Below are 25,336 nucleotides of genomic sequence, written 5' to 3' on the forward strand. Positions count from 1 at the left end.
GTATGCGTATCATATACTGTACACATAAAAACAAATTTTGCCATATAAACCGCACAATAAATACAATATGTGATATATATGCATGAGAACGAGTTGATAAAAATAGGGCTACAAGCAGGAAGAAGAACAAAAAATTGCAGAGCAGAGCAGTAATTTCTGAGCTACTATGATGAACATGTTTTCATTCATCAAAAGACAATGACAGAAAATATGAAATATGTTGAGATTAAAAATGTACTTCTCCCTGAGAACTATGTTTTGAACAATGTATTTTCTATTTTTTGGTGTATTGTTTACTGATTGCTTGATAGTGATTATCCTTTTGATCACTGCTCAAACAGCAGCTTGATTCTAAACACAGGTAAAACTGTTTTGAGGCGAAAGTTTCATTTTGCAAGAGTTTTGTGAATAGAAATTGAAGAGGAGGTTTTGTGTTTAATGGTTTCAGAAAATGGAGCAATGTTTCAGAAATTATTTTAGCAATTGAGAAAAACTGCAATACAGCCTACCAATTATTTTAAGAGCTCTTATCCAAAACGCGATGAACAGAAAAAAAAAAGAAAAAAAAAGTTTATAATGCCATTTGGCTGTGTATGTCTTTTTTTCGTCTAGATTTAAACTGACAAAGTGTGTCTGCTTCCCGAGCAATGGTAGGAACACCGCTCCAGAGTTTAGGTGCTAAAAAGGAAAAGGATCGATTAAGAATGAAGGGTTCCTAAACATTTGAACAGGGTCATTGGAATAAATACAGTTTTATTTTTTGTTTTTTTGTTTTTTTCTGAACTGGGTAAACAATTTAATGTAAAATATCTGTTTCAGGACAGTACTAAATAAAAAATAGCATGTTGTATGATCTCTTATTTTGTTAAAATTATTCACATTTTCACAGTTTCTGCTAGTTGTTCACATACTTTTTCTGCTTTTTCTCTTACTTGCTGTAACTTTTTACAACTCTGAAACCTCTTTCCTTCTTGGATGATACTACCTGTGCTTCTTTTTTTGTCAACCCCTGGCCTCCAACCACCTGGCTCGATCCATTCTGTAGGGTTCCCACATCTCCAGACCAAAATTTATCCATGAGTTTCCAGTCGTTCGTCCTTACTTTGATTTAACTGCACTAGAGCAATTTATAGCCGATGAAATTGCTTAAGCAATTACAGTTTTTGCCCGTTGCTTGAACACTATAGACTCTTGCTTAGACTAAAGTAACACAACTTGAAACTTTTGTTACCATACCTCAAACACTTGTACCATACCTTAAACAAAAGCGCTGCTTTGCACTCTAGTTGCAAATTCTGCAACACACTTACTCCTTTATGCAACACACTTGGTCCTGCATACTACACTCTATTTCATACATAAGACACTTCGTTCAAAAATGAAATATCAGAGTGTGTGTGTGTGTGTGGGGGGGGGGGGGGGGGTGTCAAAGAGGCTGTACGGAGAACAATATTTCAGATGATATTAGAGCAACTTTGGTGGTTCATGTGGTAAGTCATGGCCTGACAGTGAGGGAAGCTGGGCAGAGAGTCCTCCACATCTAAGACGGTTCACAGTTGCATCTATCATAAGGATGGATGCAACTGTGATTGGAATTCATTCAGATTGGAAAACAGCAACTCTCCATTCCAGACTGTATTTATCTACATACTGTACCGTATAACATTACTGTATTGCAAGTTGGCTAGAGCTCCTTTAGTAACAAAAAATAGTAGTTTTGTGCAACATACAGTACAGTACATAGTACTGTACCATTGAGATTGTACTGTAGTGTGAAGTATAGTACTGTGATGTACAGTATTATGTAATTTGTAACATTTCAGTAACATTTGGGAAAAAAGAACGGAAACTGTAAGTGTTGCATTGCTTCACAGAAAGCTAACTGATGAACTGAATAAAAACAGTGAAAATTAAAGACTACAGTGTTTTATATAAAGTCTTGTTGCTAATTTTGTCTTCAGAGTTACATTTTGACAAAGGAACGTTCCCTTTCGGGGAACTCGAGCTGCGTTCGAAACGCTGTGAGAACGCCTCTGCGTTAATGCGTCGTGAAGCGCCTGTAGAACCATTCCATCGGAAAAAAGATCGATCGTCGGCGTGATGACGTCATCGACCGGAAGCTATAAAACGTCCGTGAAAACAAACAGGAACTAGCTTCTGTGCCTTCAGCAAGCAATCTGTGTGAACCTGTCTGTCTATTTGGTGTTTTTGTCTGTCTATTATCAGAGATTTTCCACCCTTTTTGTTAAATATTCCATATATTAACAGAAAAAAGAGAAAATAAAATAGATAGAAATGGCGAGTGAGAGCAGCAATTTCAGAAAGTGTGTTCCTCCCTGCCCACGCTACATCACGGGCGGGGACACACATCTTCTCTGTGTTGCATGCTTGGGAGCGCAGCATGCCCAGGCAGCCCTCGAGGGGGCTGCTTGTGAGCACTGTGAGCGTTTACCATTAAGAACGCTGCGCTCCCGCCGGGCACTCTTCGAGGAGGGTGCCTCGGCTCGTGTTCCCCGCGGCTCTGGTCCCGCTTCCGCCGAGGCGGACCGAAGGCTGCAGTCGTGGGGTTCACAATTGGATGTTGCAGAGGGGTTAGAGACGGGCGCTGCCTTATCTCTGCCCTCACCTGCTCCATCCAGCGGCTCTTCTCGGGGCATGGAAGCACGCATGGCGGTTTCTTCCCCCCCGAGAGAGTCGCCGGTACTTCATCTGTCCAGCTCTGAGGAGGTGGACGTTGAAAGTATCGACACTGAAGATTCGCCACTTCAGTCCCCTGCTAGTGAAGAGCTAGTTGAGGTTTTGACGCGAGCAGTGGCCAGATTAAACATCGACTGGCCCACTGAAAGATCTGAGGCAGGAAGAAAACGTCATAGCAAGCTAGACGAACGCTTCCTGCCATCTCGCGCCTCAGAACCTCAGCGACGGGGCCTGCCGTTCTTCCACGACTTGCACACCGAGGTGGCAAGATCGTGGAGGAGACCGGCATCATATCGTGTCTTCAGCCCGCAGACTTCGGTCTATAGCAACATCAGCGGGCTGAGACAGTACGGTTATGGGGCGATGCCAAAGGTTGAAGAGACGCTTGCGAGCCATCTCTCACCCTCTTCGGCATCGTCCCTTAAGGCCCCGACTTTACCCACCAGACCATTGAAAACAACGTCGGCGTTGGTGGGTAAAGCGTACTCGGCAGCGGGTCAAGCGGCTGCATGCCTGCACACGATGGCTATCGTGCAGGCATACCAGGCTGACCTGCTGAGGGATCTGGACGGTAGTGATGCTGTGGGGGGAGATATTGTAGCTGAGTTAAGATCTTCAGCCGATCTAGCTCTCCGGGCCACCAAGGAGACGGCCAGATGTGTTGGCCGCTCCATGGCAGCATTGGTGGCTACGGAGAGGCACCTATGGTTGAACCCCACAGATATCAAGGAGAGGGAGAAAGCCTTTCTACTTGATGCGCCGCTTTCTCCTGGAGGCCTCTTCGGTGACGCAGTCCATACTGTCACCGAGAGGTTCCAGGAGTCGAAAAAGCAAGCTCAAGCAGTTCCTCCCTCTCCGAGTCCAGGTCCCTGGGGCTGCTGCTTATACCACCAAGCAGCCCAAACCGAGTACGAGCTCTTCACACAGGGCTTCACAGAAGCAGAGCGTCGCTGCCCGAGCTCCCCCTCAGCGTGGGGACGAGGGGCGGCGCTCTCAGACGAGGCCTTCGAGGGGCAGGGCTGATCTGCGGACAGTCCTGATCGCCAAGAAGGCCTCGTCGAAGCGTTCCTGACGCCAGAAGCGTCAGGACGCTGAGGGTGGTTCCCCCCGTAGGGAAACGGTGTTTACCCCTGCTAACGGTACCCGTTTCCCTACGGCACCCTCGGGGGGCCGCGCTGCCAACCCCGCCGCAATGCCGGGGCGCAGTCGGTCTCGGCGGGCCACCCGAGGGTGGTCCGCACCCCCTTCGGGGGGCCCCCGAGCAGTCAAGTCAGTCGTTCCCTGCCGGTCCGCCGGTTCAGGGCACTGTGCTTGTTGCTCAAAATACACCAGAGGCCAGCCTCGAGAGGCTGGTTCCCTTAGTAGATTTTCTAGACGAGTGGAAACGTCTATCAAACATATCTCGTTGGGTCCTGCAGATAATAGAAAGGGGGTACGCTATTCAATTCAGAAGTCGGCCACCTCCTTTCTGCGGTGTCCTACCTACTGAGGTGGGCCCGGAGCAGGCTCTGGTAATGGCACAGGAAGTAGAGACACTCCTGCAAAAAGGGGCTATAGAGAGGGTTCCCCCTCCCAGCAGGGAGTCTGGCTTTTACAGCCGTTACTTCATCGTGCCCAAGAAGGATGGGGGCTTACGCCCGATATTAGATCTGCGGCTATTGAATCGCTCGGTGGCCAAGCTAAAATTCAAGATGCTTACACTCAGACAGATTGTAGCGCAGGTCAAATCGGAGGATTGGTTTGTCACCATAGACCTCAAAGATGCGTATTTTCATGTCTCCATCCTTCCACATCACAGGAAGTTCCTGAGGTTTGCCTTCGGGGGAGAGGCATACCAATATCGTGTACCTCCCTTCGGTCTAGCACTGTCACCCCGCACGTTCACCAAGTGTGTGGATGCAGCTCTGGCGCCGCTGCGTCTACAGGGCATCCGCATACTGAACTATATCGACGACTGGCTGATTCTAGCGAATACAGAGCAGATGGCGGTTCAGCATCGAGATGCTGTTCTCGCCCACATGTCGAAGTTGGGGTTGAGGCTGAACGCCAAGAAGAGTGTGCTTTCTCCGGCTCAGAGAACCACTTTTCTAGGTGTGAACTGGGACTCGGTAATTATGCGGGCGCAATTATCGCCAACACGCATAGCATCGATCCTGGCAGCCGCCAAAGAACAGAAGCTAGGCCGAGCCGTCACTGTGAAACAGTTCCAGAAACTGTTAGGTCTCATGGCAGCAGCGTCCAACGTGATACCTTTTGGCCTTCTGTACATGAGGCCACTGCAGTGGTGGCTCAAAACAAAGGGGTTCTCCCCGAGGGGAAATCCGCTCCGCACGATCAAAGTCACGCGGCGATGCCTACGTGCTCTGGTCATGTGGAAAAACCCGGGGTTTCTATCCCAGGGTCCCGTGTTGGGGGCTCATGTTCGTCGCGTAACGCTAACGACAGACGCCTCTCTCACGGGCTGGGGGGCGACCATGAGTGGTCGCTCGTCCCAGGGTCTATGGCAGGAACATCAGCGGCACTGGCACATAAATCGGCTAGAGATGCTCGCAGTGTTTCTTGCATTGAAACAGTTCTTGCCCGACCTCAGGGACCACCATGTACTAGTCAGAACAGACAACACGTCCGTGGTGGCCTATATAAACCACCAGGGGGGTCTGAAGTCTCGTCCGTTGGACAAATTGGCACATCGGATCCTCCTGTGGGCCCAAGGGAAATTGCTGTCAATCAGGGCAGTGTATATCCCGGGGGCCCTGAATCAGGAAGCAGACAGCCTGTCGAGACAGGGGCCGAGGCCCGGGGAATGGAGACTCCACCCAGAGGTGGTGGAGCTCCTCTGGAAGGTTTATGGGAAAGCAGAGATAGACCTGTTCGCTTCGGCGGAGAATTCTCACTGCCCGCAGTGGTTTTCTCTGACCCATCCGGCCCCGCTGGGGCTGGATGCCATGGTACAGGAGTGGCCGAGGCTGCCTCTGTACGCCTTCCCCCCGATTGTCCTGCTTCCAGGAGTTCTGGAGAGGGTACGCCGGGACGGGGCCCAGGTACTTCTAGTGGCTCCGAACTGGCCGACCCGAGTATGGTTTTCGGACCTGATATCTCTCCTGGAAGGCTCTCCGATGGAGATTCCGACCAGGAGGGATCTACTCTCTCAGGCGGGCGGGAGATTCCTGCACCCACGCCCGGAGATGTGGAAACTGTGGGCCTGGCCTCTGAGGGGGCTAGGCTCATAGAGGAAGGTCTCTCGGCCGAGGTCGTAGAGACCATCCTACACTCCAGAGCTCCGTCCACAAGGAAGCTGTACGCTTTGAAATGGAGACTTTTCTCAGCATGGTGCAGAGAACGCCAGTGGGACCCAGTTAACTGCCCGGTTGGTACAGTGCTGGAGTTCCTGCAGGAGAGGTTCTCGGCAGGGTTGACCCCCTCCACACTTAAGGTGTACGTGGCGGCCTTGGGTGCCTTCCACGTCCCTTGCAGTGGAGTGTCTTTGGGAAGACACCCTCTAATTACACGCTTCCTTCGTGGCACATTAAGGTTGAGGCCAGTTATGCACTCGAGGGTCCCGGCATGGGACTTGGCCATTGTTCTGAGGGGCTTGTCCGGACCTCCGTTCGAACCTCTGGAGGAGGTTTCGGATAAGTTCCTCACCCTAAAAACCATCTTCCTTTTGGCCATTTCATCTCTTAAAAGGATAGGAGATATTCAGTCCCTGTCAGTAGGGCCCTCATGTCTAGAGTTTGCGCCAGGGATGGTGAAAGCATTTCTACATCCCAGGCCGGGTTATGTCCCCAAGGTTCCTACGAGCCCACGGGGCCCCATCACTCTACAAGCCTTCTGTCCTCCTCCATTTATGACGTCAGACCAGGAAAGGTTAAATCTGCTGTGTCCTGTGAGGGCACTGGATACTTATGTCCACAGAGCTGCCCTGTGGAGAAAAACCGAACAATTGTTTGTTTGCTTTGGACCCCCTAAGAAGGGGGCCCCAGTATCCAAGCAGAGGATGAGCAAGTGGGTGGTCGAGGCCATCTCACTTGCTTATGAAGCTACCGGGCAGCCATCTCCACTGGCTGTCCGGGCGCACTCAACCAGGGGTATGGCTGCTTCTAAAGCACTTTTGTCGGGGGCTTCCCTCCATGATATTTGCAACGCGGCCGGTTGGTCGTCTCCTTCTACCTTCGTCAGGTTCTACGAACTAGACCTGGCATCTACAGTAGGGGCACAGGTACTCTCGTAACCGTGTGCGCTTCGGCTTCACACATACGAGACACTTGGTCCTATGGCGATGTGGGTATAAGCGTTCTCACAGCGTTTCGACGCAGCTCGAGTTCCCCGAAAGGGAACGTCTCAGGTTACGTATGTAACCCTAGTTCCCTGAGGGAACGAGACGCTGCGTCGCTCTGCCATACTCCCGGCGTGTCCGTGATCACTTACTTCAGGCTTTATCAGAAGTTAGTTCCTGTTTGTTTTCACGGACGTTTTATAGCTTCCGGTCGATGACGTCATCACGCCGACGATCGATCTTTTTTCCGATGGAATGGTTCTACAGGCGCTTCACGACGCATTAACGCAGAGGCGTTCTCACAGCGTTTCGACGCAGCGTCTCGTTCCCTCAGGGAACTAGGGTTACATACGTAACCTGAGACGTTAGGTTTTGATAGCAGAGTTTCAATTTGACATAAATTTGAAAAATATATTTCCCAGTGTTGTGTCATGTACTTGTGTAGAGTTTTGGCAAGTTTCTCAAAATGTGTTCAAGCAACGGGCAAAAACTTTAATTAGATTTGAGTGTAAATAAAAATATGTACAGTATATTCACTATACATGTGTCCATATCTATTTCCAGGTTTGGAAATCCCAGTTCATCTAAATGAGTTTCTTTTTTTAATATTCTGTTTTATTCAAAAATGCATAACATTGTATAGAATTTAATATTTTGGGTTGCAATTTTTTCATGTTGGCTTATGTGTAAAAATCCATTATCCTCTCCCATTAAAGCATCTCTTCAGAGGCCAGTGAACAGATGATGATGGATGAGGAAGGTCTTCTGTGCCAGATATAAGATACTATCTCATTCTCTACACGTCTGAGCTGCACAGGAAGTGAGGTCCTGGCCCTATGACCTCATTAGCACTGCTTAGATGTGAGTATTTAGCTTTGTGTGGTGCTTACTGCATGAGCCAATATTTATTTATTTTTTTTTATTTTTTTTACATAGATTACATTATACAGGATTATTATGCTTTGGGCATAAACAACTTTACATTTTAATAAATTGTCAGTCTCCACAGTGAATGTGAACTGCCATTTGCAACCTGTTTTGCAACCCTTCCATAATGTAAAACAGGACAGTGTGATCTTGTTTGGCCTCATGGATCTCTTGAGTATTTGTGTGAATTTTTAATATAGTGTGGTTCTACCATACCTTAAGTACATTTATTTGCATTTTCATGCACACTGGTTTAAAATTCTGACATATTGGCAGCACTAAAATGTCACAACAACAAATTATGTTTCAACACATTTACAACAAAGTCTTTATTTATGAACATTATTTATGCCAGGTGCAGATAGTGTGCCTTGTTGGCAAGTGCTGTTCACACTACCTTCGCCTAACAATGCATGGTTGGGCCAAACAAGATAAAACAACAACAACAACAAAAATGCTTTTCTACATCTTTAGTGGCATAGTCAGCCATACCAAGTCATAAGGCTCTTGGTTTTGACATGATCGACCTGGGTTTTAATCTGTCTATTGCCAAGTTCCCTCTTCTCCCTTTTCCCATCACACATCACATCGGAAAGACATTTACTTTCAATAAAAAATAATTAAAAAATAAATAATTATATATATATATATATATATATATATATATATATATATATATATATATATAATGTTTTTATTTATTTTTATTAATAATTCACTTTTTTATTAATGAAAAATGTTCTAAAAAAAGTACAGAACGAAATGAGTAATAATAATTAAAGCATTTAATGGGTAAGGTTAGGTGTAGGTATAGGCCGCTGCCTTATTATTTTAATTCTATTCAATTATGTATTTCATTGTCATATTAATGGCATTATGTTTTCAGTCGCATTTATTAAACACAGTCGCATTTATTTTGTCAGTATAGTCCTATACTTTGACTGACAATAGAACCATAAAATACAACAAACCACAATATAAATTCACAAAAGTAATTAGTTTTTACTTAATTTTGTTGGTCCCTTTAATACATTCTGTTGACTATAAGTAACGTTACACCCACATGTCTACTAACTCTCAGTAGAGCCTTAGAAGAATGTTGGTAGACTAGTAGAATAAGTTAGGGTTAGGGATAGGCTTAGGGTTAGAATAAGTTGACATTTTTGGTGCGTTCAAGTCTTCCTGGGATGTTGGTATTTACGAGGTTAGAAGTTGTGTTTACGACAAGTGCATTCAATTCTCCTTGGTCAGAGCAAGATGGCGGTGTGCCTTCTTTTAATGAATTTCACAAAAATACAGCAAGGTTTGTTAACTCTGCTTATAGAAAATGAAGAACGAAGACTGCACATCAGGTGAGTTTTAATCATTTACGTTTTTAATTAATCTATGAAGCCACTTTAAACGGTATATTTATATATTAAGCTAATTGGTATATTACAATGCTAGCTTACTTTGTTGTAAATGATAAAGCCTGACAGCGTCACTGTTAAATACCCAGATCGGGTGGGCTTAAAGAAAATCCCGAACTGCACCAATAGTTGCAAAGATACTTATAGGCAGTTGAATGTTTGTTGGAGGAGCATCACAATAAAGAATCAGCAGATATCAATCTACTAGTCTACAAAAACTCTAATCGGAGTTAAATGACATGTAGTTGCAAAATTAGCTATAGACAACAAAATAGTGTTATCCAGTGTTTTTTTTTTTTTTTACCCATGCAGATTTAATAGATTGGGTAAACCCTGGGTAAACCCTGGAAACCTGTACATTAATTTATACTGCTTCTATCACACTTTTGCAGGAACAAATTACAGATTTTCCACCTGGCGCGGTATTGCCGTGTTTAGCACAACGACAGATTGCGAACCCTTGCACCCTAGTGGCAGCAAATCTAATCTGCCGCGAGTGTCGTCTAGCAACCCTCAATACATTTCTGAGCTGTAAAAGCCAGTTGCGCTTGCTTGCTTCTAGTAAACACAGAAACTGGTGAACGGCGGTCTTTTGAATCAGCTTTGATCACGACTCTGGAAGACTTGGAGTTAAGCTTTTCTCTGAGAAAAGAACAAAGAAAGGCACTGAAGTCATTGTTAAGAAGGGAAGATGTGTTCTGAGTTTTGCCGACCATATATGGCGAAAGTTTAATCTGTCAACAAGCTCTGCTTCACCTTTGTTGCGATGGTTGGTTGTAGCGATATCCAATTGCGTGCACGCCGTGCAGAGGGAGTTTGAAAGACAACCGTTTATCCCGCCCCTCGGATTGAGCCCTGTCAATGGTGAGTTTCCAAACCAAACATCTTGATGTGGGTCTGGATTGCCAGGCTAACAAGTGTTATATACTTGCTCACTTGTGTACTTACTGTCAGGATATACACACTGGACAAAATTAGTGAAAATCCAAACACACTTTATTTGGGAAAACAGGGCAGACAATGGGGTGAAGCAGATGCACTTGTATCACGGTGAGAGATGGTAGATGAATAACAGTATTGGTGGTTGTCTTACAGAGGAAGTATGGAGATGGAGAAACAGATACCTCAGGATGAAAGGCAAGTAACAAAAGTCAACACTCTGGGATGAAGTTCAAAGATGACAGTAACACACTCTGGGAAAACCAAGAAATGCAAGTGTGAATATATATTGCGCTGCTGATGAGGTGATTGATGACAGGTATGAATGATCAGATGGTGATTATGATCGCTGTGTGGAGGAAGTGAGAGAGCCTGGCTGATCTGTGACATTTACATTATCCCAAATGTTTCCAACAATGTTTAAATCCAGATAAATTTGCAAATTTAACCAGTGTTCCTCATTGTGTTGCCTGTCAATGGAATCCACGTTATCCTGTTTTCAGTTTTCCTGCCGTAGAAACCATAACAACAGTGAGTCTTGTGCAGTGCTGTGGAATAGTTCTAATTGGTCAATCACACATTCCAGCGATATGTAATTCCCAGATAACAACCACCAAAGTTGATAACACATCGCTCATCTAGGTACTACGAGTTATCCTGATCACTGTGTCTGAGTTTTTGCTGTCATCCGAATTATTTGGACAACTACGGTGAATTTTTAAGTTTATCTTGATTATTATACCTATATAGAGTATAGAGTACAGTCTATAGAAGAAAGTCTATAGTATAGAGTACAGTCTATAGAAGAAAAAAATTACTTAATAATCTTTGGACTTCATATAAAATGTGACCAAATTGTTTGTAATCATTAATCAAAATGTAAAATGACTGTTCCACTTATATCTCTAACACTGTTGAAAACAGATATTTAAAAATTTCCATCTACACTAGCTTTATTCACATTCAAAGTTGCAAATGTAATTTATGCACAGATTTGGAACATTACTTTGTGGATTAAACAGCGTTTCCATGTGTTCAAGAACAAAATCATCACTTCCTGGGAAATTGGTGAACAATATATTTCTTTCAGGACCACTTTTGTCAAAGATGATTAGTTGACTACTAGCATATATCTTGTATTGGTGGTATGTATGGGTGTAATGATACACTCGTGTCACGATTTGATATATCACGATGAGGGTTCTAAATTAAGACCCGCCAACCCAACAAATGCGGTTTAAAATTCATTTTGGCAGGTGTTAATAAAAACTTACTAGCCAGTTTGAGGCATTACATGCATGATACATAAGGCTCTGTTCTGGGTCATTTACGGTCATTGGGGAGGGGGACACTAAAATTATGATCAAAATTATTCAACTAGTTATACAGATAAAATGTATGAATTAGGTTTTAATTAATTCTATAAACTATAATACGGATCTCCCGACATTGTCGCTATATGATACATTAAAATAAGCTGATAACATCACTGTTTTCTCCAGAACGACTGTACAGCCCATTAGCTGTGCACAGTTTGCAGTGAAACTTTGTACAGGACAAGTGGATTTTTTGAAGGGGCAAGTGAAAAATAATTTTAATTGCCCAACCATATCCTGATAAAAAATGCTGGAGAAATCACAACACATGAGCACCGCTCATACAAAGAAACCCAATAACATACATGGTTAAAATTTGTCACAAATTGTGGAGGTTTTATATTTATAACAACATATGATAGCCTACAGTGAAGCAACATGACAGAACCAAAAGTGATGTTTTCCTGAATACCATCACAAGTGAAAATGACACTGATTTCATATGACTGTTCCATAAAAAAAATTATTACACTTACATTTTAGATGCTGAATATTTTTCTTAGAGTTCAGCTGCAAAAATATTTCCAAACAAAGATCACTGCAGAACCATAACGCATCTCACAGCAACAGTGTGTCACTGAACAATTCAGCGTTTGAATGAATCGATTGAATTACAGATTCAACGACCTATTCGTATATGACTGCCTCATTTTTAAATGAATCATCCGTTTGAATTAATTGTTTAAATGACTCAGTGACTCATTCATTAAGTGATTCATCGGTTACTGCTGCCACCTACTGTTGGTGTAGTTTAGAATAGATTATATTTACAACACAAATAAATAAAAAATACAAATAATTCCGACAAGGACAAGCACTTTTTTTTTTCGGACAAGTGAATGACAGATTTACTTGTTCGAAGAAATGTGCATTTGTGACATGGTGCATTATTCTGCTGAAAGTAGCAATCAGAGGATAGGTACATGATGGTCATAAAGGGATGGACATGATCAGAAGCTCAGGTAGGCCATGGTATTTAATGATGCCCAATTGGCACTAATGGGCCTAAAGTGTGTCAGTAAAACATCCCCCACACCATTACACCACCACCACCAGCAGCATGCACAGTGGTAACAAGGCATGATGGATCCATGGTCTCATTCTGTTTATGCCAAATTCTGACTCTACCATCTGAATGTCTCAACAGAAATCGAGACTCATCAGACAAGGCAACATTTTTCCAGTCTTCAACTGTCCAATTTTGGTGAGCTTGTGCAAATTGTAGCCTCTTTTTCCTATTTGTAGTGGAGATGAGTGGTACCCGGTGGGGTCTTCTGCTGTTGTAGCCCATCCGCCTCAAGGATGTGTGTGTTGTGGCTTCAAATGCTTTGCTGCATACCTCGGTTGTAACAAGTGGTTATTTCAGTCAAAGTTGCTCTTCGATCAGCTTGATCGGCCATTCTCCTCCGACCTCTAGCATCAACACGGCATATTCTCTCCCAAGGACTGCCGCATACTGGATGTTTTTCCCTTTTCACACCATTCTTTGTAAACTCTAGAAAATGTTGTGCGAGAAAATCCCAGTAACTGATCAGATTGTGAAATTCTCAGAACGGCCCATCTGGCACCAACAACCATGCCATGCTCAAAATTGCTTAAATCACCTTTCTTTCCTATTCTGACATTCAGTTTGGTGTTCAGGAGATTGTCTTGACCAGGACCACAACTCTAAAGGCATTGAAGCAACTGCCATGTAATTGGTTGATTAGATAATTGCATTAATGACATTGAACAGGTGTTCCTAATAATCCTTTAGGTGAGTGTACATGTTGGTTGCATTTTTATTACATATAAATTGCATTTATTAACATTTGTAACATTCGTTACACTATTACCTTTACCCAATAATCCCTACCTTTACTCCTGAACATAATCATCAAAATCATTTATCATCATGTATTTTCCAGAAAAAAGCATTTAGTTACACAATAAATACATGTAGGTATTTAATGTTAGTATATTTAAAGCCACCTAATATTAAGTGTGACCCAATCTATTTTCTTTTGAATAATGTGCACTAGTGAATCATTTACAATAAACGAACAGCATTTTTTTAACAAAGTACATTTTGATTTGTTCAGTTGACTTTAAAACTTTTTATTACGTCTAGTATTATTAGTGGACAAACCTAAAGCACTAGAGCTCACACTGAAGCTTCAAATATTATTTTGCAGAAAAAGTACAAGTGTATTCCATCGTTATTCTCTGAACCCCAGGCTTTTGTGGAGAGGAGACAGCGACTTTTTCATCTTGGGCATATAATGACTTTCAGCCAGGCGAAAGCAAATGAGCAAGGAACAAAAAGAGAGAGAGGGGAAGAGAAAGAGGAGATATAATGCGTAAGGTTGAGGAGGACTGCCACAGGGATATGATGGGTCATTGATCATAGGCTGAGCTCTGAGAGAGGAAGCGGCTCTTGGGAGACAGAGCTAAATAAACATTTTCCGGGAAGAGAGTGGTTAAAATCTGCAGTTCCGCACTAGCCGGGTCCTGTGAGTGGCACTGGAGGGAGATAGAGTTACCACATCGGTGATGAGAGACAGTGCAGAGAGGTTGAAAGGTGTCTGATATCGCAGGGATGGCGGTAGATTGTAGTGTGGAGAGACTGAGAACGTTTCCCCATAAATGCCTTTGTGGTTTCCTGAGGGATGTGCATTCTTTAGTAATGCTTTCATGAAGACAACGAGTGAGTGCTATCCTTCTCTTTTCAGCTCTCACACGTGTGTGTGTGTGCTGTACAGGAGGGGCTTTAAATTTGTGAATTGTGAATTCTCCAGGTGCTTTACGGCCAGAATCTCTGTCTGCATAAAGCTTTGTAGAGTTCTGCAGAATTAGATTGCACATCATTCACAAAATTTGACATTTTGGGGTGCTGAGTGTAACATGACTGAACAAAATACATTATGACACGAGATGCAGTATTTCGTAGCAACATGCACATGTGCTTTCAAGTATTTTGTGCACCTACAAACTGTACAAAAGTTGCATTTCATCAACAAAAAAGGAAAGTCAGCACTTCATTTCATGCACGGAATTCTAAGACTATAACTCCTGAAAGTTATTTTATTTCACATATCGAATATGCTTCATTTTGTCTATAGAAGACAACTTAACCCTAACCCTAAAGTAAAATGCACCCAGCATGACACAGCAACATAACTAATTTCATTCACAAAGTTCTTGATCTACTTTAAACTAAATCAGGTCTTCAATTATTTGATTAAATCTATATTAATTATTAGCCAGATTTATTTAATTATTTTTTTTATAAAGGTTATACTTTAATAAAGCATACAGTAATAAAGTGGCAGGTATAACTGTAGTAAAGTAGCGCACAAAGACGAATCACTCAAAAGGAAACACTCCTTTCGGAGAATATAGCACACAACATGAGTAAATTAAGCACGATAACCAACAAAGAACATAAAGCAGGGAGTATAAATACACTGAGAACTGAGCGAGAGAGCTGGGGACAGGGCCGATTCATATGTGCCCCCCCCCCCCTTTTTATTTTTTTACTATAACTTATAAAGCAAATATGACTTCCTTATTTCATGGGCATATTGTACATGCATTAATCCAATAATGTAGATTTGGTTTATTATCACTCAGATCACAAGGTGGGGGGGGGGGTTCAGGGGGCATGCTCCCCCGAGAAAATTTTTATTTCTATGATCTACATGTGTGTATTTTAAGATGTTCTGAAGGCCAAAAAATTAGATAACAATAGCTTGAAAACCATGTCACTCGGTGCCGCTGCGGATTGAAGAACACACTGACACAAAGACTAAAAGACGGAACGAAGCCGTAGCCGAAGCCTCGTGCCAGTTTCATATGACTTATGTTTTAAAGGTTAATCACATATTTTTTTAGGGGGGACTGAGGCATAAGTTCATAAAAAAGGGCCTAGTGACACCCATGGTTATGACAGTATTAGCCTACTTGATCAATTTACACTAAACAGCTATCTCTGATGTAAACATTATTTTATTCAAATTAACTATGCTATAATGTTCTGCACCTGGAATGAGCATGGCGTGTAATGTTTTGCTCAATGTTATGATAGAGAGACCAGCTTAGTAAAGAACAAGTAACCAATGAGTAGGCTAACATACCTGTATATTTCGCTTTCTTTTTAAATTTCCTCGTTTTTCTTTTTACGATACTGAGCCCCTGATGGCTTTGACCTTTTCATGATGATGAAACTAAAGCACGCTGTAACGAGTAGAAATATAGTGTGGCCCCTTTAAGAGTTGCGCGCGCTCCCTGCAAACGAAGTCTGCATTTTGTGTATGTGCGCACTGAGTCTTGAGCTCCCATGTGTGGGGATTATTTTCTCTTTTCTGTTGCTAACAGTCAGTTATTTTGTTATCTTATGTAATGCTGTGGACGGAAAGGGAGTTTGTGATGAGAGTTCAGCGGGGAATAAAGTGCGATCTGTTTGAATGGCAATCGCCTCCGTGTTTGCATCATGGTTTGCATCCACTCCAGTTACATTATCCGCATTTTTCACTCGGACACAAGCGTCACAACGCCACGGATGACGACCCTGCCGCCCTCTACATGATCTCATTTCATTACAGCAGCACCAATATCACCATGGGGACTTCACTCCAATAATCGCAACTTATCATAATGCCTTGAGTTGAAATAGCAAAAGTACGAAATATTAATAATGAAATATATGAAATAACTAAAAAATCTTGTTGGGGCGGGGGCTCACTGGCGCCCCCCAGCTGTTGGCGCCCTAGGCGACCGCCTAGTTTGCCTATGCCTAGAAACGGCACTGGCTGGGGATAATCGGCAACTATAAAGGCCAAGGAAACTAAACAGAGCAGGGAAACAGGAACTTAGTAGCCTGATTTTGTCATATTCAATTCTAGTCAGAATATGAGTCTAGTACTGCTCCATTGAGCTGTGATTATGGGGCGTTTCAACCAAACCAGGAACGACCTCAATTGGATAGACCTACAACCAATCAGAGCAATGAAGCAACGCATATTTGCCAACAGAACTCAACTGCACACACCGGAAGAAGTAGAAGAGGAAGATGAGTGTAAACAATCTTTGCCCGGTGTTGTAAAATAATTTAAGGATACAGAGTACTTACCAACATCAGTTTTGAGAGAAATAGTAAAGGTGAAAGCATATACAAACAACTACTCCATTTAGTAAACATTCAACACAAGTGCCTTTTGGTGACGTGGGTGATTACATTACTGTTGATCATCTGTCCATCATCGTATAAGGCCCACACTGACATTTTGATTGGTCCAAACAGCTCCTCTTCGGTCATAGATACTCCACAACGGATCAAGTCCAGACCGAACTTCCTGACTTCAAATGTTGTGGGAAGGGCTAAATGTGACTAGGATATAAGGGAAACAAAACTGAATAATCAAAATAAAAGTCTATAATCGAGACACATTAGCTGTGTTTACATGGACCCTAATAATCCGATTGCAATTGGACTAGTAGCACAATCTGAATAAAAAACTCACATGTGGCCACGACAGTCAGAATGCAGTGGAAGTCTGTGAAGTGGAGCAGGACAACATTAGTCTAGAAATCTAGATGCACCCACGAGTGTCATATAGCAACTCTCAATACACTTCTGAGCTGTAAATGGCAAACTCTGATCGGGCCAATCACATCGTGTATAGAGTCGGTGGGTGGGGGGACTCTGGAAGACTTGATTTAAGCTTTTTTTTCTGAGAAAAGAACAAAGAACAGCACTGAAGTCATTCTTAAAAAGGGAAGATGTGTTCGGAGTTTTGCCGACCGGATACGGCGAAAGTTTAATCTGTCAACTAGCTCCCGTCACCTTTGTTGCTCTGAATGGTTGTAGCGCTATCCAATTGCGTCCACGCCGTGCGGAGGGAGTTTGAAAGACAACCGTTTATCCCGCCCCTCGGATTGAGCCCTGTCAATGGTGAGTTTCCAGACCAAACATCTTGATGTGGGTTTGGCTGGTCAGGCTAGGACAATGTCCCAAAAGATCTGTTTACTCATTCTTCTATAGGCGACTGGTTTTGGGTGCGAATGGGCACTTCTCACCAATATGAATTAGTATTTTTAATGGCATCACCCTGCACTTCAACTTCTCATCAGATTTTCTGTCCAGTCAAATGCGCTTTAGAATCTGAAGCCCGCCCCCTACACTATAAACAGACAGTGAAGCTTTCACTTGTTCTCAAGTTTACAATTTGCTACATGGTAACTGCCACTACATAGGGGATAGGGAAAGATTCAGACTGTGTAAATATGCTTTCTATTGGGGCAAATGAAGTCTGATTTCACGTTTGTGTCATGTAAAGTCTGCTCTAGTCCAGAGACGCAATAGCAAAGATTCGGCGAATGCCAGAAAACATATCAAACCCATTTGAAGTCTGCACAGAATGCTGTTTTTAAAGCGATATGGAGGATACTAGGAGGAAAAAACAATTAGAGAGTAGGAGGTGAATGAATCCTGTCTTAAGCGGAATGAGCTCTGTGATATAAACAAAATGCTTTGGATATTTAAAAAAGGGGAGGAGCTGTTCAACATGTCTTGCAATATCTTCCTGTGTCAGTGGAAATTACGTCGACAAACTGAATAATGCTGTGCATTTCAAGGTACTTAAATCTGCAAAGGCCACAAAGTTAGAAATAGGTTCATGTACGTTTACTAAGAGCCAATATTAACAACACTAATATCATGGCTTTGAGTCCCAGAGACAGCATATTCTGATTTACATTTGCATGTAGCCATTTAGTAGAGCTTTTATTCAAACAACAGCATAAGCAATTTATGGTAACAGCCAGCAATGTTTGTACAATGCTGTGCGCAGTGCTGTAGTACTGATAAAAAATAATAGCTTGAATGCACTGCTTTGGATAAAAGCAAAATGCAAAAACGTAAATCAATTGTGACAACAAGCAAGTAAAGTGTAAATTAAGCACTTAACATCCACAAAACATTGTTTTGTGATGTTCACATTCAGACCAGCTGTGATGTCTGAGACCCCTGAAGCAAATCAGATGCCATCCAGAGGCTGAATGAAAATATAAGTGAGAAGGACAAGCCTGTCCAGTAATGACAATGCAAGCAGCATCAATGCAGATATGCAAGCTTTTGTTTCTCACTGGCATCATCTCATCTGCTGCATGGCATGTTCGTTACATAAGGTAAACACTGAGTATTTGGATGACTAATCGGCTAGTAAAAACGAGTAGTCATGCAAGCTCTACAGATGACAAGGGTTTAAAGACTTCTTTCACTATGTTCCTATTAAAGTTCCAATAATCATTTGGAATTAAAACATCACAAAGCACGTTGTTCACAATTAGCAGTATGCTACATAAGATCCTTAAGGATGAGTGGATTAGCGGATTCGGAGATTCACATCTATGAGCAATGTAGCTGTCAGCGTATGAAATTTGCATTTCCAACCACTCAAGTAACATTATGAAATTAATAGGTAAAATACACCTCCAGGGCAATTTTTTTAGGTTCTGCAAAGGCGGTAATTCTTGGCATGCAGGGCAACCAAATTATGCAAACTCTTACATTTCTGCTGCCCTTGAGATCTGTTCAATTGAGCTGTACAATTTAACTGAGACGAACACTTAGGTCATCTTCATTTTGCTCACGGAAGATCCCTTGTGCTAAATGAATCCCGATTTATTAATGCTTTTAGTTACAAAGATAAAATAATGCAACTTTGAATCTGTTCACAACCATTATTAATAATGATATTTTTTCATGTTCCCTTTCAGTTCTCAGTGATATATCCAGGAACTCTGCTGGTCTACATAGCCACAACTCATCATCTTATACAATATAATATAACAGGTGTACTTTAACTAGCTCATTAGGGCCTTATCTCACACCTTTGGAGTATTTTATTTTACCCTGAAAACCACTTATAATGTTAGTTAATTTTTATTGCACCAAAACAATTTTAAATCTCCATATTCCCCATCTCTCTGAACATTAGAATAAAACTGGCTGCTCTTGCTATACTGTAACTTTAACACCCCTCTGTGGGCCAGATTTATTAACAGTGCAAACCCTCTTTTGGTGTTATAAAACTACTTTCAGGATTTACTGAAGAACATTAGCGACAGAAAAGGTGTGGACACTGTTATTTTTGTGGCTGACCTTATTACATTGATACATTTGTAGGAGTTTAACTTTTAGATGCAAAAAAGGTATTGGATGAGAGTATTTAAATGAATCATGCAATTGGATTTTCTAAGGTTTGGGTAACACTTTAGAATACTGTTCCTTCATTAATGAATAACTACACAGGAACAAAAGAGTAAAGCGATATTAAAGCTACACTATGTAACTTTTCCGTCCGCTAGAGGGCGCCTATTCCAAACCAATGCGTAGCATGATGACGCTAAGTTTGAGCTCAGAATCTTGGGACATGTGGTGTTCACCTCAGAGCTGGTGGGGAAGAATCGGGCTTGGACTTGGGTAGAACTCAAGTTCATGGATGGGATAATTAACATTACTGTAGTATGAAGCAGAGCAGGACCAAATGTTGAGGGAGCTGAGCAAGGCAGCTGGAGCGATTGTTACGCAAACACGCCTCGCGAGCAACAGGACTTTTATTATGAGGGGTCACAGTCGCCGGCGCCATTTCCTTTTTTTTTTCGGTCATGAGTATGAGGTAACGCAGCTCTGTTTATCATATTAGATACATTTAAGTGTGTTTAAAATTATGTTATTGCGTTACCCTATGCGTTCGCTCAGCGGCTACTGTGACACTTGTTAACACTGCTAAAAGTAAAGTGCTTCTGCAGAATAAAACCAGAAGACAGAGGGTAACGCAGATATGACGCAATTGGAAGGCGACTTCCTCCGATGTCCTGTCATCTTGGCTAAAATAGCAATTTTATCACATTATACAAATAGTTGGAAACTTCTGGGATATTGTAAGAACTCAGCTGAACACAATATGATGTTTCTTAAAAAACTAAGTTCGGGAGAAGCACGTGCAAATGATCTACCTAATCATGATGTCATTCCAACCAGCTGTCAACAATCAGTAATCATCATGTCTACCAATCAGCTCAAGTAGAGGATCACATAAATAGCCAGTCAACTCACCAATGTTCCTTGACAAAGTTTGCAGCATTCTGGCAGGTCACTTTTTCTACCCACGCTGTCAACATGGCTCCACACGCTGCTTGAAGCTATGCTACAATGCTAAAAAACTTTCCTTACAAATTCCTAAGCTACCTAAAGCCCCTTTTGGCCGATTTTCATCAGCATTCTTTCAAACCAATGGCTCCTCAACATCACGGTAAAAGAATTCCTGTTTTTTCCAAAGTGTAATGTGGTCTTTGCCACAATTCAATCAATGAGGAGTCAATTGTTTGAGCAGCGCTCAGACACTGTAAAGAGTGCACACTGCACAGACTTGCAGCAGGACAGCTACAACAGCTCCTGTCCCAAGAAATAGAAATGTATCTTAAATAACATAGTTCCGGCACGCATCAAGCTTTGTTGTGATCTTGCTGCCTCTGTGTACAACAGACAGAAACTTGTCACACACAAAGTGCATTTGCCGTGGTGATAAACAATAAATTTACTCGCTCGCAAAGCGAATGAATGTATCGTGAGGCTAAGTAACTTAAATGTTGACAATACAGCATAATGATTATTTAAGCCATCTTATATTTTGGAGACAGAAACATACATCACATCTTCCTAATTGTGATTAAACTTTTGAATGTGGCGCCGTGTTGCGTTCAGAATATTACAGTTTCAGAGCATTTACAATCAATGTATGGCGCCAAGTTCTTATGAACCAGGACTGTTTTCTTTATTGTGATTATATTGTAATGTTGTATGCTAAATTTAATAAGAGTTGGACCCAAATGGGTCTCTTTCAAAATAAGAGTCCCATTATGGTTTTACAAACATGCTTTTCCATTTTGTTCCATCTAACTTTTTCTCCACCACAGAAGCAGTGATGTTCCATCTTCTCCCATAGGAGCTCAGTTTCTCTGGCTAATTTCTCCTCTGCCATAACAGTGCTATTCTCTCTGCTCCCACAGGAGCTCAGTTTTCTGGCTAATCTTTTTCTCCTCCGCGCCACAGCAGCACTGTTATCTCTGCTCCCGCAGGAGCTCAGTTTCTCCGGCTATTTTTCTCCTGTGCCACAGCAGTGCTGTTCTTTCTGCTCCCACAGGAGCCCAGTTTCTCTGGCTAATTTCGCCAGTATCCATAACAGTGTGTTTCCTTTTGCTCCCACAGGAGCTCAGTTTCTCTGGCTAATTCCTCCAGTGTCCATAACAGTGTGCTTCCTTCTGCTCCCACAGGAGCCCGGTTTCTCTGGCTAGTTTCGCCAGTATCCATAACAGTGTGTTTCCTTTTGCTCCCACAGGAGCTCAGTTTCTCTGGCTAATTCCTCCAGTGTCCATAACAGTGTGCTTCCTTCTGCTCCCACAGGAGCTCAGTTTTTCGGGCTAATCTCTTCTCCACTGCTGTAGCAGTGCTGTTCCCTCTGCTCCCACAGGAGCTCAGTTTATCTGGCTAACCGTTTTTCCACTGCTCCCACAGGAGCTCAGTTTTTCTGGCAAACCGTTTCTCCACTGCTGCAAGCAGTGCAGTTCCCTCTGCTCCCACAGGAGCTCGGTTTCTCTGGCTAACCGTTTCTCCACTGCCAAAACAGTGTTGTTCTTTATGCTTCCGCAGGAGCTGAAGAAAATTGGTCCTACCCATTGCAATGTTTGAGAATGAAATTTATCCATCTGACGAAGATCCTCTACAGCATTCCACAGCTGCAAGGAGCACCACAACCCAACAAGACACCGTGACTGAATCTCCAGCAACACAGCGTGGCCGTCGGCCCAGCCGAGCCACATCCCGTACACCGAGACGCAGAGGCTTGCCATCGCCTCCACCTTCAAGACATCCACCATCTCCAGCTTCCTCCTACTCCTCAGTACAACCTACGATTCCAGCAATAGAGAAATGGACCGTACTAGGGTTAAGACAAGTGCTAATCAGTGTCGAGGATAATTTTTCCAAAAGAATTAATAAAGCCAAATTATACAACCTGTACGTGTCACTTCAAGCAGCTTCTCCATCTCCAAAATCCACTCCACCTTCCAAAACTACAAACAGATCAAGGAAACATAAGGATCCGAACTCACGCTCTCAAAAGACCCCTTCTCCCACAGAATTGGTTCTTCCTCGAGCACCAGGCCACTGCAGCAGGCCCTCAGCTAGCCCGGGCCGCGCCCCAGTTCCAGCCACCGCTGCCATCGTCGCCGCCACCCAGCACAACTCATCTCTCTGCTCCGCCGAGCCAGAGACCGTGGGTGTTTTCCAGCATTGCACCCCAGGCTACAATACCAGTTTCCTCTGCCCCAGGCAATCCTTTAAGCGTAAGTACGCTTCCGCCAGCAGCTCAAGCTTTGTATCACAGCCTTTTCCTGTCACTTTTTCTAACCCCTTCCCTTGGCCTGCAGCCCCACCATCAAACTCTAGCGCGAGGCTGCCTCCGCTAGCGGTGCAGGCCCAGCAGCTTTTTGTCCTCCTTAGCTTTCCTCTTTCCCCTTTTTCCCATTCCTTCTTTGTCGGGGACCGACTGAAACGAGAGGTTGCCTCCGCAAGCGGTTTTCGGCCCCTGGTTTTCTATCTGCCTAACACTTTTTCCCAAACTAGTGCTCCATTCACCCTGTTTTCTGCAACACAGATGCCCTTCCCGCCGAATTCTACAGCCTTGGAACTGCCCCCTGTCGCCAGCAACATTAGAGCACAGATCCTCACAGAAATTCAGGCTGTTGGCGCCAGAGGCGGACCCATTCCCATTCCCAACCCCAGTACCAAAGTATTGAGAGCTAATATTCCCATAAACCACCCATTGAGACCCCTCATTGACGCTTCTCTCAATTCCATCCTTCAAGCTGTTTCCCCCAGAACCCTTCAATCCTACCTAACTGCATGGAAGTGTTTCAAGTCTTTTCACTCCATATACAAGCTGAATTTTCCAGATTATTCTTCGCTTACCATCACTTCATTCATATCTTATCTCAACAGCACCAAGAACCTCCAAGTCAGCTCCATCAAGGGTTATCTAAGCGGAATTCAATTTTTTCACAAACTTGCGTTTGGTCTGCCCTCTCCAGAAATATCCAATTCACAAACATCCATGCTCATCAAAGGCATCCAAAAGACTCAACCCACCCACCCAGACGCCAGACAACCAATAACTCTAGATATACTTACCAAATGTATCTCCACCCTCCGCCGAGGATACCACTACACCAATACTGCCCGCACTCTGGATGCAATGTTCATATTGGCTTTCTTCGGTTTTCTCAGAAGCTCAGAAATTACCATCACATCCACCTTCAACCCAAAGCTTCATCCTACAATTTCAGACCTAGCAGTGCTAGATAACGAAACAATCTCTTACTTCATCAAACAAAGCAAGACGGACCAAATGAAAAAAGGGCATTCCATTTACATTTTCAACCTTCCATCACCAATCCAGCCGTATCAATCCCTTTTAGCCTACCTTCATTTCAGAAGTTCGCAGACTAAACTTTTCTCTGAACCACTCTTCACAGACGATGCTAACCGCCCTGTCACACGTTTCTGGTTCCAAAAACACCTCAAGTCTATACTGATTCTATCCGGCATCTCAGCAGACAACTTTTCTAGCCATTCATTCCGCATAGGTGCAGCAACCACAGCTGCTCAAAAAGGTCTCTCCCAGCACCAGATCCAAAAACTTGGTCGCTGGTCGTCAGAGGCTTTCAAGAGCTACATCCGCTCCAATCGCTCCCACATCAAAGAAGCCCAACAGACCCTCATCAGCTAAAATTGTTTCAGCTTCAGCTTTTTTCCATACACTCAATCCTACAGGACCACCACATCCGCTCCATTTCAACATCACCAAATTCACTAAGTGAATCAATAATATTCACTGCCGTAGCAGCATCTCTCCAGTTACTCCCGCAGGAACCCACCTCAAATTTCCACTGCCGCAGCAGTGTTATCTCCTTCGCTCAAACAGAAGCTCAGTATTCCCCATCGAGCTGGCTGTCACTGCCGCAGCAACGCTATCTCCTCTGCTCTAACAGAAGTTCAGGATTCTCCATCCAGCTGGCTGTCACCACCGCAGCAGTGTTAACTCCGCTCAAACAGAAGCTCAGGATTCTCCATCCAGCTGGCTCCCACTGCCGCAGCAGTGTTAACTCCTCCGCTCCAATAGAAGCTCAGTATTCCCCATCCAGCTGGCTGTCACTGCCGCAGCAGTGTTATCTCCTCCGCTCAAACAGAAGCTCAGTTTTTCCATCCAGCCGGCTCTCACTGCCACAGCAGTGTTATCTCCTCCGCTCTAACAGAAGCTCAGTATTCCCCATCGAGCTGGCTGTCACTGCCGCAGCAACGCTATCTCCTCTGCTCTAACAGAAGTTCAGGATTCTCCATCCAGCTGGCTGTCACCGCCGCAGCAGTGTTAACTCCGCTCAAACAGAAGCTCAGGATTCTCCATCCAGCTGGCTCCCACTGCCGCAGCAGTGTTAACTCCTCCGCTCCAATAGAAGCTCAGTATTCCCCATCCAGCTGGCTGTCACTGCCGCAGCAGTGTTATCTCCTCCGCTCAAACAGAAACTCAGGATTCTCCATCCAGCTGGCTCTCACTGCCGCAGCAGTGTTACCTCCTCCCCTCTAACAGAAGCTCAGGATTCTCCATCCAGCT

General features: G+C 43.5%; 1 protein-coding gene across 1 annotated transcript; it reads left to right on the forward strand.

Moving 5' to 3' along the window:
- The first annotated feature begins 22,348 nt into the window (after nt 1–22,348).
- On the forward strand, nt 22,349–24,657 carry LOC137092089 (uncharacterized). The gene has a single exon (XM_067456362.1). The coding sequence runs from the start codon at nt 22,349–22,351 to the stop codon at nt 24,452–24,454; it is 2,106 nt and encodes a 701-aa protein (XP_067312463.1). The 3' UTR covers nt 24,455–24,657.
- Nucleotides 24,658–25,336: the final 679 nt, after the last annotated feature.

The sequence above is a fragment of the Pseudorasbora parva genome, chromosome 11, assembly GCF_024679245.1.
Source record: "Pseudorasbora parva isolate DD20220531a chromosome 11, ASM2467924v1, whole genome shotgun sequence".
Taxonomy (NCBI): domain Eukaryota; kingdom Metazoa; phylum Chordata; class Actinopteri; order Cypriniformes; family Gobionidae; genus Pseudorasbora; species Pseudorasbora parva.

Coding starts and splice junctions, on each gene's coding strand:
- LOC137092089 (XM_067456362.1), top strand. CDS start 22,349: ATGTTTGAGAATGAAATTTATCCATCTGACGAAGATCCTCTACAGCAT.